This window comes from Pseudophryne corroboree, chromosome 6 (assembly GCF_028390025.1).
Source record: "Pseudophryne corroboree isolate aPseCor3 chromosome 6, aPseCor3.hap2, whole genome shotgun sequence".
Classification (NCBI taxonomy): Eukaryota; Metazoa; Chordata; class Amphibia; order Anura; family Myobatrachidae; genus Pseudophryne; species Pseudophryne corroboree.
This window is the reverse complement of record NC_086449.1, coordinates 505,735,850-505,755,488: the sequence shown is the minus strand read 5'-3', so window position 1 is coordinate 505,755,488 and position 19,639 is coordinate 505,735,850. Positions and strand designations below refer to the sequence as shown.

Here is a 19,639-nt window from a genome sequence, read left to right as displayed (position 1 = left end):
TGATTCCACTTATTATAAGCTTATGTACGGAATGTGAAAAACCAGAGCGGTGAGTTAGGGGGGTACCTGGACTCTCAAATACTGTCACATTTTCCACTTGGTTAATACTAGAAATGAACACGATCACTGCAAAAGTTTCACTATGAAACTTTTTGTTGTGAAGTTCTATGAACACTATCTTTTGTTTCACTGTTCTACAGAATGTTGTTCTGTGCTCTTTGTATACTGTACATTTATGTTTCCAATTCATCCTTCAGTGTAGTGTGGTTAATGAACACTTAATACCAAATGTCAGTAATAAAACGTACAAAGGTTTGCTCCCAGTTACTGGATATGGCATATGTTTTGCAGAACACCATATGTGTACCATTTTGTCCAACTGATAGTATAGCACAATTTTTCTAAATTTTGGTTATACAGTTTATGATCAAATCACTTTTATGATGCTTTGCCATTTTTAAATGTTTGTTTCATTATCTGATATGAAAGAGGTCCCTGAGGAAGGCTTGAAAAACGGTGAAACACATAGGATAAAGGGACTACTTACCAGTATTTACCTGGCACTACCTATTGGGTATTTACCTCTTTTACCTCATTTATTCTGCACAATTTTTATTTGATTTTTGGGAGTAGAATCTCTCACGGTGGGCTTACTAGTGACACCATGGTGTCCATCATCTACCAAGGAATATTCCAAGTTATTTTAATATTTGGAACATGTATGCTGCCTATATAACAATTTTAAATCACTGTATGTAATTGTGAATAAATGGTCCCATTTGTTATATTTATACAGTATACTGCGTTTTTGGAATGGTGTTGGAGCAAAATGGAGGATTAATCTGGTTCCTTGAAAGTCTAGATATCTGTTGAAAATCCATGGTCACATCCATTTGAAGGGATATCATTGAGGCACATAATACTACGATATCTGGTACGCATATTGCATTTAAAAGCAGGTCAAAAGCAGGTCACTAACTACTGCACTATTAGGCACATGTTCTATCTTTATTATTTATACATACAGATAAGGGGCACGTATTTCTGGGCGCTTGGAGCTGCAGTCCCATCTGCTCCACTGTTACTTTACATAGATAGATAGATAGATAGATAGATAGATACTGTCAACTGATCAGCCATAACATTAAAACTACAAACAGGTGAATAACATTGATTATCTCATTACAATATCACAGTACTGATTATATAGTCAGGGCCATAAAAAGAGGGGTGTACGAGTGATACCATCGCCCTGGGCATGGCACCATTCCTCCCCCGCAGCCCTACATCTGCATAACTCCCAACATTTTAATATTGGGCAGCAGGACTATTCGCACGTGCCATAGTACCGTGTTAAATAAATAAAGCTGTGTGACCTTGTGCCCGCTAGATCAAGCCCCCTGGTGAGTGACATTTTGGGTACATGTTGTCAGATCCACGTTATTTATCACACTGGGGCGAGCCCAGCTGTGCTGTCCCTAACCTCTCCTGCCATTAATTAAGTGACATGAGCAGCATCCTTTCACTGCCACTACTGTGCAGCTAGAGCAGCGATGACAGTGTCCAGCAACGTCCACTGTGGTCCCACACAGACACTGACACAGTGCCTCCAAGGCGGGACTATCCCGCTGAAATCAATATGGTTGGGAAGTATGGCATCTGGCTAGCAGGGTGCATGGACTGGCACTCTGCACCCGATAGCGCTGCAGTGCTGCTTGGAGTATCCAAAGGACATTTCCAGGCATGCACTCTGCATTTTGTAGAGCCGTTTGGAGTGCCCAGACAGCTTTCTACTTTTACTGTTGCTGGCACCACCACCATGCATGATGACTCGGTTCAGGGGTGGAGCCGACACAGGGCGCCAGTGAGTACTGCTGTGGTGCTGTATACAGTGACCTTGCGAATGTGACTTGGAGGCATAGCTATTGATCACACAGATCTTTTCCTGAGATCTCTTGCAGTTAGGATTCTGTAGATTACACAGTAACTTCAAATCTCCCAAATAATAATATACAGCTTTAATCATCCAAGTGCTTACAGATGATAGAGCTCTTACTCAGGGAATTATTGATGACTTCACCATCTAGTGACTGATTTAACCTATTAAACATCCATGCAGATGCGTACATTGACTCTTTAGTGGCTGATTGCATATATTTTGATGTGTTCCTGGTTTCCATGAGATATTTCAGAAAAACATTTTGTTTTTCATAAGTGGAAGGAAACAACACTATTTAACAAACAGATTTGCTGAGTTTGTTTCCGGCTGAGAAGCACGTTTAACAGCTGCTTGTTTTGGCCACTTGTATTGTCCTGCCTCCTTTTTTTAAACTTGAAATAGAGCGACGTTTTTCTCAGAAAGAATGCAAGCTGCCTGTGTGTGCAGTCAGGAAGAGCTGAAGTCTCACTGTTATTTTGACAGTTGTAGCTGGAAAGTGTTTCATGCCTTTTTTTTTTTTTTTTCTTTTTTCCAAGTCTTTCGTTCCTAGCTTTCATTCTGGGAAACCCCTATACTTGAAATGCCTCTGAAGAGGTGGAGAATAAATGTAATCAAAGACAGAGATCTGTGAACGTTACCTTCAAACGACTCATACCCAAATGAGTGTTAACTGACTGGCTGCTTGTGTGTAAAGCTAGAACCCATTTAAAATGAAGAAAATCCTAGGCACATTAGGAACTTATGTGCATTTCTGAACCTTAGTAAACGCATGGCTGAGAATTTCACTTGTCATATTCTAGGAACGAAGAGCTGCTGAATGTGGACCGTACTGGAAGAAAGCGCTAACGGCTTGTTTTTATTTCGTCTGTACTGCTACAGTAATATACTTCTGAAAGTATGTCTGTACTTGGTGTTTCCTCCAAGTTAAGGCAGCCAGCTGTAGGATCAAAGCCAATTCATAGTGCTCTACCTATACCACATGTTGGCAGAACTGTATCACAGCAGTATTCGTCAAGGTCCCTGGAGCTCACGAGAGCAGAGAAGTCATTGAATTCTTGTCAAATTATGTTAAAACCATCTTGTGACTTTGAAGAGACGAAAACTTTTGAATGCAATGTCAGGCAGTCTGATGACAGAAAGGTTAGTAACTTTCATATGCAGCCTACTCTGTTGCTAGGGAATCTCGATGGGCTACCTCAGTCACTGCACTTCTTATTTAGTGCATAAAATATGCCATCATAGTAATTTATTGCCCAGTTTATTAACCCATAACTCAAAATAAGTGCTAGCACATACGTGATGAGCTTGTGGGGTTTATTTTTTAGAAGGCTAAAGGGATTATTGAAAAACTGTAAAGTTACTTCCTGGCACTTCCAATAAAATCAGCACTTACTGCAATGAGTCACATGCATTAATAATACATACTGTATGGCTGTCCACCTTGTAATTAGCATTAGAGAGTATCAATGAAGGGCTTACTTTTATCATACTAGCATTGATGTGAATGCAAACATCATAATAACACTGTCTTTTCATAATTTGGGGCTGGTCTTATACTATAACAGAGGTTCATGATCTTGGATAGAATATGTATAGTAAATAAAGCATAATTAATCTTTATTGTTAGCCAGATGCTCTATTTTTAGCATGCATCAAACTTCTAATTATTTTAAAACAAAGAGATTGAATGTAAGTATTATATTGATAGTAAGTTTTTGTGGGCTTAAAAATGTACAAGTACAGGTATAATAGGGATGATTCTGGTTTGGAGCAAAGCAAAAGAAAAAAATCAACTAACTTTATAGTACACCTAGACAAAAAACATATTGCAGGTGGGGCAGATGTAAAATGTGCAGAGATTTAAATTTGAGAGGGGCGTCTCCGAATTAAATGTAAATTGCAGTATACAAGCTGCCCAGCATTTGTGGCATACTTGTTCACATTTGAGCTACCCATTCCAGGAGGCATTGCGGGGTGTGTGGTGTGGCGGAAGTGGGTGTTGTGGGAGGCATGGTGATGCAATTATGTTACCGTGGCCCTGCCCCCAACCTGACATTGCCAGAATTACCGTCATGGTGAAGTAGGGGGCGGGGCCACAATGAAGCAATTCAACATGAATCGCTTCATCTGCTGCCTGTGCTGCCCACTTTGCTCAGGAAGTGGGCAGCTGTGGCTGGTGTTGGATGTCTCTGGGAAACATGGCCACTCTTCTGGGAGACTGGGAGCGTTACCCGATTTTCAGAAGCCTCCCAGACTTTCAGGGAGAGTAGGCAAGCATGATTTATGTACTGCACGCAAAAGCAGCCAGTATTTAAATAGCTTATCCCACTACTCTAGTAATTTACTGAATCACTAATCTAAAGGATACAACTTATTTTTTGTTGTTTTTGTTAACACAGTACGGGGTATATTTACTAAAGTGCAAGTGGAGATGTTGCTCATAGCAACCAATTAAATTCTAGCTATTATCTTTTAGAAGGTGCTACATAAATTATTAGTAGAATCTAATTGTTTATTTTTGGCAGCATCTCTACTTCTAAAAACCTGCACTTTAGTAGATATACCCCTTAATGCCAGTCGTCTTTATGCGCATCTTCCTACTGTGCATATCAATTGTATCATTGTGATCAAATCAGCAGAGAACTTTTACCTTCACAAAGCAGACTACAAATTCTGTGTAGGGTGGCTGATGAAGACACACTTGGAATGGTCAGTGAGTAGAACATAATGTGTTTCTGAATAAGTGAACTGGCTGAACTTTCCATCGTTTTGAAATAGCTCTACACAAGCTATCTATCCAAGATACTAGTGAAAATTTGGCCAAACCTCATGTGAGTCACATTATATTTTATTCTACACCCTCATGGAGTTTGTGTGACTGAGGATTCCCTCTACACAGCTCATATTCCAAATTTCCCACACATCAATCCAACTGACTGTTCCAAAAAGTCCAAAACTGGCTAGAGTATCCTAAGAGAATATCAGGACATTTCAGTGGAACATACTCCTCCCTTATTCTGAATACTGTACATAGTTTACAACAATTACAATAACAGTGTTTTCTTATTCTATTTTATAATACTATTGCTTACAAAACTACGGAGACTGCAATGAAACAAGGATGCATTATTAGCTGCTTCATATCATACTATTATAAAGCATGATCATTTCCATTCAGCATAGTACAAAGCAAAAGTTCATACTTGTGGTTTGCCAGGATCTGCAGGACCTGGTGCTGGACATCACTTACCTGGTCCGGTGGATGCCCCTGAAAGCACCTGCTCCAGTGCTTCTCCCAGTGTGGTCCTACTGTATGTGTGTCTGCAGTCTGAGCAGCTCTGCAGGGGTGTTCAAAAAGCAGTCACATGATCACTGATATCATCTAGTCATCAATTTAAATACTGGTCAGCCTATTTAAGGCAGCTTAGCGCACAGACCTGTGCCAGAAGATTAGGTTTATAAACTGTGCTCTGTTTGCTTGTGACTATGCTTGCCTTGAAGTTCCTTCCTTGTGAATCACCTGGCTTATCTGCAGTCTGCCTTGTTGATCTGTCCTTTGTACTAGTCACCAACTCATCACTTCTGGGTTCAGGGCACAACATGCAGGCTTTCCATCAGTGAAATCAAAAACTCCTTGAGAATCCCACAGGTGAAAACTCAGGGTTTGTTGGAATCCAAACCTCTGCCATTCCCGTTGCAAGTCCAGTGTGGCTTAAGTGAATCCACTAGTCTGCATTATGACATGGCTAACAGAAATGAACATTTCTCAGAATGTCATCTGAAATTTGTGTGTGTTTATCAATGATTAATCAGGGGAAAAAATCAAGGGGTGGAGCTGGGGCAAACTAAAATATGTTTGCAGACGTGAGGTGAAATTGAATAGCCTGCGAGGCTGTGCGGGACTTTTGGGACCTGTAGTTTTTAAAGCAACAATCATTTACATGGCAAAACCAACTTAGTTTTGCAGTGTAAATGATTGCTGCTTTAAAAATATGTGGTTCAAAACCAATGTGTTGTTTTGGGATGTATACAATGAGCTTTATAAATCACCTCACACTATTTTTTTTATTGTTTTTTGTTCTTTCCATAGAAAAAGGCAAATTTCTCTCTCATCATTGCATTGCTTCATTAAAAGGCAACAGACTCAATGATTTTTGCTTTTGTTATAAGACAACTTTTTTTATTATAATTATTATTATTGATCGGAATATATACAATATCCTGGCGTTTGGTATTCCTGCAGTCAAAATACCGACTGCGGCATCCCGATGCTGGGAATCTAAACAGTGAAGTAGCTAACCATAATCCCTAACCCCCATAACCCTCCCTACCTACCTAAACCTAACCCTCACCCACCCGCAGTCTAACCCTAACTCTCCCCGGGGGTGCCTATCTCTAACCCTCCCTCCCCCGCAGCCTAACCCTAACCCCCCCCCCCCCCCCGCAGCTTAGCCCTAACTCTCCCTCCCTCGCAGACTAATCCTAGCCCTAGCAGCTTAAACCTAACCCTCCCGCAGCTTACCTCTCCTGGGTGGCGGCAGTTCCTCATTTGGGATAATTATAATTATCGGCGTATGTCGTGGAAAAAAAAAAAGCTCGTTCAGCTGTATTAAAAAACACCAGTACCTGCAATGTGTAACAATGAAGTAGTCACTAATGCGATCACTAGAGTTTATGGTCAGGGACTAGCCGTGCTACTGTGTATGCACAATAATCAGACCACATACTGTATGTGTGAGCATCGATTCCCAGGAGGGGTCCTACAGTATCTATCCCTCTTCCCGGTAAATATTGCAGTGTGTAGCCTAGACTTTATGGTGTTAGCTACCGGGGCCTAGCTTGGTAAATTTTACAATATAGCAGCCCCCATAAAAAACTGAACTGGGGATATCTCCAAGTACTGCTGCCATACTCCCTGCATACAACCTAGGATTGTTTCCATTTTGAGAGTACCCCACTAAAAATGGCTGTTTCCAGAGGAATTCCCGCAAAAATGACTTTAATAAATAAGTCCCCAGTGAAGCTACAAATTGGTAGTTCTACTTGACTGTGGCAACAGTAGTGATAAAAGGCAATAAGAATGTATGTTACTAATGCTTTACAGGACAAGCTTTCTGGTTATATTGTATAGCATTACTTATATGCACTTATCACATTAAAACCAAAATAAATTATACAGTTCTACAATGCAGACCATAGAAACCAGCTACTGTAAGCTTTCCTAAAGGTCATAGAACAAAACTGATATTCATATTATCTGTACTGTATTTCCATTTGAAGACCTGGCACAGATATTTGTGGTTATTGTGTTCTGGTGATGTGGGAGAGCTGGGCTCTGAGTGTGCATGGGTTAGTATCTGTGAGTGTGTACAGAAGCGAGTGTAAGCCTGCTAGCTGTAGGAGCAGGAAGCATGACACAAGCAATGTCACTGAGAACAGTATTCCTTACTTGACCGACCTTTCAGGAAGTGAGGTTTGAGGAAATGCGCCTGGAAACAATAGCCCATTAAAAGCTGATACGTTCATACATGAAAACATTTCTTAACACCAAACAGTGCCAGAGTTATAAAGGGAACAAAATAACATAATTGTTTCTAATGTTAAATGTCTGTGTCTCACAGCATATCATAAAATGCATATACTGTACCCAGAAGTAGAGATAAGCAGAGTTGATGCAAATTGAATTTAATGGTGGCACATAGGTACAGTTGCAAAAGAAAAGAAAAGATCTGTGAGTTTCCTTTTTTCCTTCACCATTTTCATAGACTGGACACTCTAGTCCACACCGTTATTATATTTCATTTACAGCAGACTTTGTAAACTACAAATGGAGCAATATTCCGTGGACTCATTATGCACTGTGGTGTGGTTGAACAAAATGATAGCAGGAATTCTATGTGGAGCAGTCTTTACTACTACTCACTGCTACAGATGGGTCCACTGTTATCTTGGCTAGTTTTCTGCGCCTAGGCACAACATGGTTTATTAACATAAACCCTTCATCTATTGTTCTCAGCTGTAATACAATACAGAGAACAATACAGTAGGGGATTAAGTCATTACAGCAGGGGATTAAGTCATTACAGCAGGGGATTAAGTCCGACTGGCCAGTCTCAGTTAATCCTATTAAAGGTCAAGATAAACGTGGACCCATCTGTATATTATATTCATAATGACAAATCATCTACAGTACATTAGTCATTGTGTACAGGTGACTGCGCACTCCCGTGCTGCTCCAGTACCAGCCAGCCAGAAGGGATACGGTTATTAGGTCAACCACACTTAGGTCAACAGTCATTAGATCGACCACTATTGGTCGATGTGCATTAGGTTGACATGGGCACTAGGTCAACATGGAAAAAGGTCGAGATGCGTTTTTCAAATTTTTTTTAACTTTTTCATTCTTTACAGTCCACATGGACTACGATTAGGAATAGTAACCTGTGCCGAGTGCAGTGGTAGTGGAGCGAGGCACCTTGCCCGAAGCATGGCGAGTGGACGCGGTGCACTAATTGGGGTTCCCTGTCACTTTACGATGAAAACGACACCAAAAAAGTAAAAAAACTCATGTCGACCTTTTCCCATGTCGACCTTTTCCCATGTCGACCTAATGACAGTGTCAACCTTTTTCAGGTGTCGACCTATAGTGGTCGACCTAATGACTGTCGACCTAATGCATGTCGACCCTATGACCCATTCCCAGCCAGACTGTGATACATAAGTGGAGGGAGAGTGAGTGAGAAAGTATGTATGTGTGTGTGTATGTATGTATATATGTATGTATGTATGTATGTGTGTGGGGGCCAGGAGCGTTATGTGTAAGCTACGCTACTACTGGGGGCGTTATATCGTTATATGTAAGCTGCACAACTACCAGGGCGTTATGTGTAAGCTGCGCTACTACCGGGGGCGTTATGTGTAAGCTTTGCTACTACTGGGGGCATTATGTGTAAGCCTCGCTACAACAGGGGGCGTTATGTGTAAGCTGCGCTAGTTTCAGGGGCGTTAGGTGTAAGCTGCGCTACTGTCGGGGGCATTATGTGTAAGCTTCGCTACTACAGGAGCCGTTATGTGTAAGCTTTGCTACTACAGGGGGCATTATGTGTAAGCTTCGCTACTACTGGGGGCGTTATGTGTAAGCTTCGCTACTACAGGAGGCGTTATGTGTAAGCTTCGCTACTACTGGGGGTGTTATGTGTAAGCTGCACTACTACTGGGACGTTATGTGTAAGCTTTGCTACTACTGGGGGCGTTATGTGTAAGCGGCGCTACTACTTGGGGCATTATGAATAAGCGGCACTACTACTTGCGGTGTAATGTGAATAAGATTGTGCTACTGTGTGGCGTTATTGGAAATGGGGGTACTATTGTGTGGCCACATCCCTTCCTTGTGAGACCACATACCTTTTTTTGACGTGCAGTGTCCCTTTGTAATGTATGGGAGGGTGCAAATATATAGTTTGCAGGGGGGTGCGTACACCCTAGCACCGGCCCTGATTGCGTTCCATGTTGGCATCCCGGTGTCGGTATTCAAAGCATTGTTGGGATTATTCTAGCATCGGAATCCAAAACTGACACCTCCTCATACCAGATGTAAATTATTATTTTCAGTGGAGCTTACATGATGCCAACTACTCTATTAACTGATACATTCGTTTGCAAAAGTCACTTTTGCTTGAAGTTTACACTTGGGGAAGGCATTGATGCCATTATTTGTGCTAAATTTTTATAGGCCCTCAGTTACTTGTACGTAAGGCTTCACTTTCAGGAGATAGATTTTATTTTTACAAATAGTCTGTGATAGGTAGCGGACATTCTGAAGTCATCAGAAAAAGTATGCTGTTTTCGGTAGCGATTATCGGATTACTGCACGTGTCACAGCCGCAGTGCGCACCAGGTACCTTTGCGATGCCACTGGTAGAGTGATTGACAGGAAGAGAGCATTTGGGGAAAGTAACGGCCAGTGTCTGCAAAAATGCAGGTGTGTCTCAGTGTGTGACTGCAATCTCGTACGCATAAAACATGGCACCAGCGTTGCAGTTCCTGTGGCCATTCTGCGTGCCATTGGAAATCCATGTTCCTTGCATCTGCGTTTTAGTTGTGACAGAGTACGCAGTTGCTGAGCATTTTTTGCAATAGCTTTGGTGGGTGTCTCTATTCAGTTATGGGCGGCTGCTACACTTGCGTTGACTCGCAGGTCCATTGCTGAAAATGATCACTGCTGTGACCACATCTGAATCACAAGGACCTCAGCTGACTATGAGTGTGCATTGCTACAGCGCAGAGTGCAAAGTGCCTTTAACCATTGGATCCCTAGAGCGCTGGTAACAGTGCCACAGCAAAAAAAATGAGTGACCCCTAGTCCCTGCGGGATCCCTGGGCTTCAGCTTAGTCAGCCTTGTGGATAATACACCTCTGCCTTTCACTGTTCTTTGCTGAAGGATACAGTTTGAAAAGTAGCATTTTATTAGCCTATCAAAAATATTTATTTATTTATTTATGGTTTTAAATTGATGTATTTTAGATCTTTCTTCACTGCTAAAATTCACAGTGCAATATGTTTTAAATACTAAGGGCCTAATTCACTATGGATCGCTATTGAGGCTAAAATAATTTTCTCAAACTTGCTACTGCTAATAATCATATGTGAAGAGCCGCAAGAAAGGATAAAGGGGGTCATTCCGACCCAATCGCTCGCTGCAGTTTGTCGCAGCACAGCGATCGGGTCGAAACTGCGCATGCGCCGGCACCGCAGTGCGCCGGCACATGGCAGCTTTCGTTGCCTAGCTATCGCCTTTGAGACAGAGGCGGTCGCTGGGTGGGAGGGGGCTGAACAGCGGTGTTCAGCCGCCGTTTAGGGGGATCGGTCCGGCCAACGCAGGCGTGGCCGGATGATTGGGGAGGGGCGGGCCACTGCGGCTGCGTGACGTCTCACGCAGCCGCTGCGGCCAGCAGCAGCGACAATTAACTCCCGGCCAGCCGCAGGAGCTGCGCTGGCCGGGAGTTACTCCTCAAATATAAAGGCATCGCCGCTGTGCGATGCTTTTGTATTTGTGTGGGGAGGGGGGCCGGCACTGACATGCGGGGCGGTCTAGCCCTGTGCTGGGTGTCCCCCCGCATGTCAGGGAAGATGATCGTAGCTGTGCTAAATTTAGCACAGCTACGATCAACTCGGAATGACCCCCAAAAGACGCCCTCGGATGTGTTCACAAATCTGCGTATGCATTAGCAGAATTGCAATGCATATGCAAAAAAATTAGCACAATCGACAGCTGCAGCTGACCTATGCCTACTCAAAATAATGAGAATGCAGTCGCACTGAGCGCCATGTTTTTTCGCAGGTGACAACCTATACACTCTCCGAAAACGACCATGACAACCCTGCGTTTTCCCAACTACTTCCCACAAACGCTATGTTACCACCTCACTTCCTGTCAATCAAATTGCAATTGCTTTATTATACTGTACATAGGCTGCAAATTCAGAGCAATCACATTTTGGCCTTCGTGCACGCGCAATGCATTCACAGCGTATGTGCAGTCTGACGATAATCGCTCAGTGTGTGCATTCTCACATTTGCAAACGATAGTGAATTAGGCCCAAAGTCCACACGTAGGATTAAGCATGCGCCTGTAATAATGAGTCTTAGGTTACCTTCACTTTCCAGAAATGTTTTTATGCTGATTCTTGTCTTGGGTTGTTTTTTTTCTTCCAAAAAGAATGTACTTGAATAGTCCAATATTCAATGATACTTGCTTTGCATGAGCCCCTTATTTACATTTCTTTGTAGATATGAGTATTAGCATAGACATATTTATGTGCAGGGATAATTTACATGGTGAAGTCCCTGTTTTAATAGGTAGACACATGCAAACATACTCTGCCCTTCCTGTAGGGTGCATGTATACACTACAGTAAATGCTATTAGCTGTGTTGCCATAGCAATCTACCTGGAAAAATTATATATAAGAAAGAATAGATATAATATAGCAGACTCCACTCAACTTGGATTATGTCTGGTGGTAAAATGTATCTCACATTACAATCGATGATAAGTAACACAAGAAAAATGTATGACTGCAGTGTTTAATGAGGTGGAAGGATAGACTCGTGTGTACACAGTACAGTTACATCTGTTCACTTAATGCTGGGAATAAATTGTTGTTCTGATTAGTTTCAGGTCACTTTGACCAGCTGCTTTTTTCAGGCTGCACATGAATAATATTTCACAGACATGTAAAGGTCATTTTGGTCTGGAAAATTACAGGTTAAAAGATCCTGGGGGAGATGTACTAAGCCTGAAAAGTGATAAATATCACTGTGATAAAGTACCAGCCAATCGGCTCCTAACTGCCATGTCACAGGCTGTGTTTGAAAAATGACAGTTAGGAGCCGATTGGCTGGTGCTTTATCACAGTGATATTTATCACTTTTCAAGCTTAGTACATCTGGCCCCCTATGTTTTGACTTTTTAATAACTGATCTAGTGTAGATCTTTTAAAAATTACATTCATGAAAAGTAGCATACGTAGAGATGAGCTTCTTGGATTTTAGTAGGAGAGTGGCGTGTATGTATGTGTATATATATATATATATATATATATATAATTTATTCATGCACACTCACACACGCACTCATTCTGCAGATCACTCATACTGCAGAAGTGATGATGAGATGACTTCCACAGCAGAGCAGGAAAACATCCCATTGCTCATAGGTGAATTTTTCTGAGGATTTTACTTCACTGTGTGGCCTTATACGCACAACAGGCATAACATTAGGATTTCCGGACAAAACACTGAAGTATGCAGCCTAATTTCTTAAAAATTAACGCTGGGGCTATTCTATTGTGAATTCATACAAGTTTTTGCCATCTCGTATATATAGTGTGTGTATATATAAGTCAGAAAAGCTTGGACTCAGGTGTTAGCTGTGATGTCGGGAACTGCTTTGTTCTGCTGATCGCCCGTGTTTTTTAACTTATGTATGTGTTTATTGTTCAGTTATGTGATGTCAGTGTTACATTCTTTTGTTTTGTTATGCCTTGAGGACAGTGCACAAGACCAACCCTCGGGTCGGTTTTGATTGCAGTGGTTACTTAGTAACGCAGACTTCACTTCTCCGGATTGGCTCCTTGCCCGGCGCTGTCTCCTGACGTCATCGTTCCGGGACGAGTGCACACGCTCTGACGGACGGGACGTCGGGGGCGGCGCGGGACAGGTGAGTTTAATCCTGGTACTGAGTACCTGTCTGGGTGGGTATATAAGAGTACTCTGTGTGGATTGTATTTGTGTATGATTTGTCCCTGAAGACGGGGCGCAGTCCCCGAAACGGCGTAGGACCGGATTAAAGACTTTTTTATCTTACTACAAGTCTGCTGAGTGCCGCTGATTTCCTTTCGTCTATATATATATTTATATATATATACACACACAGTACATATACAGTATATATATATATATATATCTCATTCCATATATAATTTATATGTATATATATAAATAAATATATATATATATATACAGAGCTTCAATAAGAGGCGGCACTCGGTGACTTTTTTCAATAATCAAAAACGTGTATTGTGTGTGTGTGTATATATATATATATATATATATATATATATATATACATACACTGCTCAAAAAAATAAAGGGAACACTAAGATAACACATCCTAGATCTGAATGAATGAAATATTCTTATTAAATACTTTGTTCTTTACATAGTTGAATGTGCTGACACCAAAATCACACAAAAATGATCAATGGAAATCAAATTTATTAACCCATGGAGGTCTGGATTTGGAGTCACACTCAAAATTAAAGTGGAAAAACACACTACAGGCTGATCCAACTTTGGGGGTCATTCCGAGTTGTTCGCTCGGTATTTTTCTTCGCATCGCAGCGATTTTCCGCTAACTGCGCATGCGCAATGTTCGCACTGCGACTGCACCAAGTAAATTTGCTATGCAGTTAGGTATTTTACTTACGGCATTACGAGGTTTTTTCTTCGTTCTGGTGATGGTAGTGTGATTGACAGGAAGTGGGTGTTTCTGGGCGGAAACAGGCCGTTTTATGGGAGTGTGTGAAAAAACGCTACCGTTTCTGGGAAAAACGCGGGAGTGGCTGGAGAAACGGAGGAGTGTCTGGGCGAATGCTGGGTGTGTTTATGACGTCAAACCAGGAACGACAAGCACTGAACTGATCGCAGATGCCGAGTAAGTTTGAAGCTACTCAGAAACTGCTAAGAAGTGTCTATTCGCAATTTTGCTAATCTTTCGTTCGCAATTTTGATAAGCTAAGATTCACTCCCAGTAGGCGGCGGCTTAGCGTGTGCAAAGCTACTAAAAGCAGCTTGCGAGCGAACAACTCGGAATGACCCCCAATGTCCTTAAAACAAGTAAAAATGAGGATCAGTAGTGTGTGTAGCCTCCACGTGCCTTACAATGCCTGGGCATGCTCCTGATGAGGTGGCGGATCCTGAGGGATCTCCTCCCAGACCTGGACTAAAACATCCGCCAACTCCTGGACAGTCTGTGGTGCAACGTGGCGTTGGTGGATAGAGCGAGACATGATGTCCAGGATGTGCTCAATTGGATTCAGGTCTGGGGAACGAGCGGGCCAGTCCATAGCATCAATGCCTTCGTCTTGCAGGAACTGCTGACACACTCCAGCCACATGAGGTCTAGCATTGTCTTGCATTAGGAGGAACCCAGGGCCAACCGCACCAGCATATGGTCTCACAAGGGGTCTGAGGATCTCATCTCGGTACCTAATGGCAGTCAGGCTACCTCTGGCGAGCACATGGAGGGCTGTGCGGCCCCCCAAAGAAATGCCACCCTACACCATTACTGACCCACTGCCAAACTGGTCATGCTGGAGGATGTTGCAGGCAGAACGTTCTCCTTGGCGTCTCCAGACTCTGTCACGTCTGTCACATGTGCTCAGTGAGAACCTGCTTTCATCTGTGAAGAGCACAGGGCACCAGTGGCGAATTTGCCAATCTTGGTGTTCTCTGGCAAATGCCAAACGTCCTGCACGGTGTTGGGCTGTAAGCACAACCCCCACCTGTGGACGTCGGGCCCTCATACCACCCTCATGGAGTCTGTTTCTGATTGTTTGAGTAGACACATGCACATTTGTGGCTTGCTGGAGGTCATTTTGCAGGGCTCTGGCAGAGCTCCTCCTCTTCCTCCTTGCACAAAGGTGGAGGTAGCGGTCCTGCTGCTGGGTTATTGCCCTCCTACGGCCTCCTCCACGTCTCCTAATGTACTGGCCTATCTCCTGGTAGCGCCTCCATGCTCTGAACACTACGCTGACAGACACAGCAAACCTTCTTGCCACAGCTCGCATTGATGTGCCATCCTGGATGAGCTGCACTACCTGAGCCACTTGTGTGGTTTGTAGGGAGGTCATAGAGGCACGTGGAGGCCACACACACTACTGCGCCTCATTTTGACTTGTTTTAAGGACATTACATCAAAGTTGGATCTGCCTGTAGTGTGTTTTTCCACTTTAATTTTGAGTGTGACTCCAAATCCAGACCTCCATGGGTTAATAAATTTGATTTCCAGTGATAATTTTTGTGTGATTTTGTTGTCAGCACATTCAACTATGTAAAGAACAAAGTATTTAATAAGAATATTTAATTCATTCAGATCTAGGATGTGTTATTTTACAGTTACCTTTATTTTTTTGAGCAGTGTATGTGTATATATATATATATATGTGTGGAATGATATAGTTCAGGTCAGCAACAAAGATCCATTAAAAACGTATAAAATAGCTTGATTCTGACGAAGAGTGGTACATTTTTACAGCATAATCCTATGATGTGTTTAATTTATCGCAAATGTTTCCGTTTAAATTATTCTGATTAATCTGACAGATGACCCTCAGAAAGCATCCTGTTATCTGATAAGATCACCACTCTTTGCCAGAATAAAGTTATTATACAATATTGAAATACTGTAAGTAAAAACAAGCTTAAGAATTCCCCCAGCACACCATAATGGACCAGTAAATGAGATTTACATCCTATATAATAGTATAAATGTAGAGATCTCAGTTACGTACATTTTCAAAAATATGGTTAAGCTCTCAGCCACTTCACAGCATCTCTGATATGGTGGTCCTCAGAGTCCTAATCAGTATGATGCAGTAGGCAAGTTTTTGGCAGGTGCCCCCTAGCATCGTCCCTAGTGCCGCCTCTGACCCATCACCATCACCCCTCAGTCATAGCAGTCCTCATTTTGGTGCTCCTACACCCTATATTTTAAATAGGAACAGTGCGCACATTCGATGCGTGGCCCAAAAAGGGGTATGTTTTTTTGGGAAGGGCCATGGCCACACAATAGTACCCCCAATTCAAATTACGCCACACAGTAATGCAACTTTATTCACATTTTATCATGCAATAGTGTCCCTTCTTCATGTTACATCACACAGTAGTACCACTTTACTAATCACACTAGTGATTACTACCAGTGGCGGATCTTGCCACGGGCAAGCAGGACTTTTGCCCGGGGCGCCGCCTTCCGGAGGGCGCCGGCGCCATCCGGAGGGTGCCGCACCATGGCAAGATCCTCCACTGTCAGTGTGCGCCCCAGCAGTGTCCCCCCGCTGTGCCCCCCCTTCCGCTGTGAGAAGGGAACCAGACGCTATGCGTCTGGTTTCCCTTCGTGGCGCTGGTCTTCCCCCGCTCTGAAGGGAATCAGACGCTAAGCGTCTAGTTTCCCTTCATGGAGAGGACCTTTGGTGTGCGGTGCGCGATGACGTCATCGCGCACCGCACAGCATTGTGGCATAGACGCTAGGGGTCATAATTGACCTCTAGCGCTTATGCTGTGCTATGGGAAAGACGTCATGACTGACGTCTCTCCCATAGATCCGAGGAGAAGAGCGGCGCCGGTCTGCAGGGTCTGGAAACAGGAGCGGGGTACAGTAAGTATACTTTTTTTTTTCTTCTTTTTTTTTCCAGCGGCGCTACAAATGGGGGGCGTGACTGGCCACGCCCCCATGTTAAGCCACGCCCCTAACTTTTGCCCGGGGCGCCGCAAGGGCAAGAACCGGCCCTGATTACTACTACCATTATATCACACTGAATTGCTCCTTATTCACATTGCACCACACCATATTGCTCTTTATTTGCTTTAGACCACACAGTAGTGCCCATTGTACACATAATGCCACACATTAGTAATTTCTTAATACACATAATACCACACAGTAATGCTCCTTACACATATGACACACATTATTATTGTCCTTATAAACATAATGCACCAAACATATTATGCCAACCTTTATTAATGCCTTTATACACATGACACATAATGTCCCTTAAACATATGTCGCACATTATTAATGCATTATTAATGCATTTATACACATGACACACATAATGCCCCTTACACATGCATACCTTCCAACAGTCCCGCTATTCGGACCCTGTCCCGCTGTCCCACCCGCGGGACACTGCTGCCCGCGGGTGGGACAGCGGGACAGGGTCCGAATAGCGGGACTGAAGTCTGATGCATAAGGAGGACTTCTTAAAACATGCCTTATATGCGCATAAGTTCTCTGTAAACCATTCCTGTAGATCCTGAACACTCCACCTATATGTAATCTCACAATGTATGACATCACATAGGGGTGGAGCTGTGCGCCAGAATCTTTTTTTGGGAGGGAGGGACCCTGACTAATTTGTCAGTCCCGGACCCAATCATTTCTGATGGCAGCCCTGTCTGGACATATCAGGCTGCGGGAGGGCTGAGTTAGGATTCAGGAGGGCTAGACACATCAGGCTATGGGGGTGAGTTAGGCTGCGGGAGGTAGAGTTCCCATAAAATGGAATCATGGAAAACCTAGAGTAATCCTAAACAGGAGGATTAATTGGAAATCATCGGAAAGTTACACTTGTAACAGTAAAATATTTCATGCATCACTGGGGTACCTGATGGCTATATCATTATGTAGTCTTCTATGAAAAGCAATGTATTTAACCTTTAGTATACCAATGGGGGGTCTTCTGAGGACCCCAGAATGTTATTTCTTGTTTTACTATTTTACTCCTGATTTTTCTGTGTCCCGCATCGGATTAAGATAAATACTGTGTAATTAGCCTTATAAAATGTTCTTTCAAAAAAAACGTAAATAATAAAAAACATATATACTACGTATACCTCGTTACAAATGCATAACGTTTTATATGTGAGAAACACAGGAAAACAACCACCACTGTGACGTGCTAAGGACTGTAGCAATGGCAACACATGAATAGTGATGTATTGTTACCGCAGTAAAATGATATAACCTTTTTGTAAGTATGTAAAAATGTACACACTGTAATGAAGAACAATCTATGGCTTTTATTGACTAACTACTCTTGAAATAACTAAACCAAATATTTTATGCTAACTGTCGTACCCTTACTAGAATGTATCCCTTCAGAAGCCCAAAAAAAACATAATTTTTGTAATTTACCGCATCGAACAGTTGAGAATTTAGACAAAAAAATCGTGGGGTCCTCTGAAGACCCCAGCTTGGTAAAGTACGTTGACGAGGTAGGCTTGGTATATTAAGGGTTAAAAGTACATATATTCAGAGAAATAAACCACTTGTATGGATGGACTGTGATTTTTGTTTTGTTATTTGGTTTGTTTTTTGTCGTGGCATATATCCAAGTTTATTTTCCCCCAGGTTGGAAAAATGTCACATTTGATACTTTATACTGGCTACTGGCTAATGTTGAAAGCTTGGAAAGTTTCCATGATTTCATGCTTCATTTATCTTCACATTCTAAATGCCTTACTTTATTTAAGAAAAGACATACCATTTGGGGAATTCTGTGTTCCAAAGATGAACATTACTTTTGTGTCACAAAGGAATGACATTTGTCACAATGTGCTGAGTTCATCAATTAAAAGTTTCAAAGTCCTCTTATCAATTCAATAAAATGATACAAATATTTAAATCAAGCAAAATATTACTAACTTAATGGAAGTTATTATTGCGTCTTTTTTTTTTTTTGCGTTGTGACCATGACACATTTTTCTTGCTTTAAAGTATAGATGTAGACATAAGTAGTTTTTGTTTATTTTCATCAATAGCGCTCAATTTAATATGAAACCTAAAAACATGTATAGTGTATGTATACACATCCTTATGTAATTGTTCTAAATGTTTCCCAGGTAGAGGAAATGGGTTTATTTGAGAAACATTGGTCTCTATATTTTTTTTGTTTATAAAACTTCCTGTTTTGAGAATGTAAGCAACATGACCTGATTTCCTTACAAAATCTTCTGTAATGAGACCTTAATATAGTATTTATTGATGGTACCTGCAAAAAAAAAAAGTATAAATGCACTACAGCAATTCTTTTGTATTCTCAAGGAACCATAACTGTATTTGAGATATTTTTTAGTAATAAGACTCTAGGTTATATTGGTATATTTTAAATAAATTCGGAGTTAGGGATTTTTGGTAACTATATAGAAGTAGAAGTGAATATTAGTAACTACTGACATGGGTCTGGGACTCCAGGTCGACAACAAAAAGGTCGACACACCTTAGGTCGACACACCTTAGGTCGACATGGACAAAAGGTCGACAGGAACAAGGTCAACATGGACAAAAGGTCGACATGAGTTTTTAATGTTTTTTTGGTGTCGTTTTCTTCGTAGAGTGACCGGGAACCCCAA

At 42.1% G+C, this 19,639-nt stretch overlaps 1 protein-coding gene and 1 long non-coding RNA gene across 11 annotated transcripts in view; one reads left to right on the top strand and one right to left on the bottom strand.

Annotated features, from left to right (window-relative positions):
• NAV3 (neuron navigator 3) overlaps nt 1-19,639 on the top strand; it is a 1,127,960-nt gene that overhangs the window by 524,483 nt on the left and 583,838 nt on the right. For 7 of the 10 annotated variants that reach the window (XM_063927404.1, XM_063927409.1, XM_063927406.1 and 4 more), the window contains exon 1: nt 2,401-3,079. The exons of 1 other annotated variant lie outside the window; for it this stretch is intronic. In XM_063927404.1, coding sequence (XP_063783474.1) covers nt 2,837-3,079 — 243 coding nt within the window. In that variant the 5' untranslated portion in view covers nt 2,401-2,836. Of the gene's footprint in view, nt 1-2,399; nt 3,080-19,639 lie in introns of those variants that run through there. 2 more of the 10 variants (XM_063927402.1, XM_063927399.1) reach the window with 1 other exon arrangement.
• The window catches only part of LOC134932727 (uncharacterized), a 152,755-nt gene that overhangs the window by 15,373 nt on the left and 117,743 nt on the right, over nt 1-19,639 (bottom strand). The gene's annotated exons all lie outside the window — the stretch shown is intronic.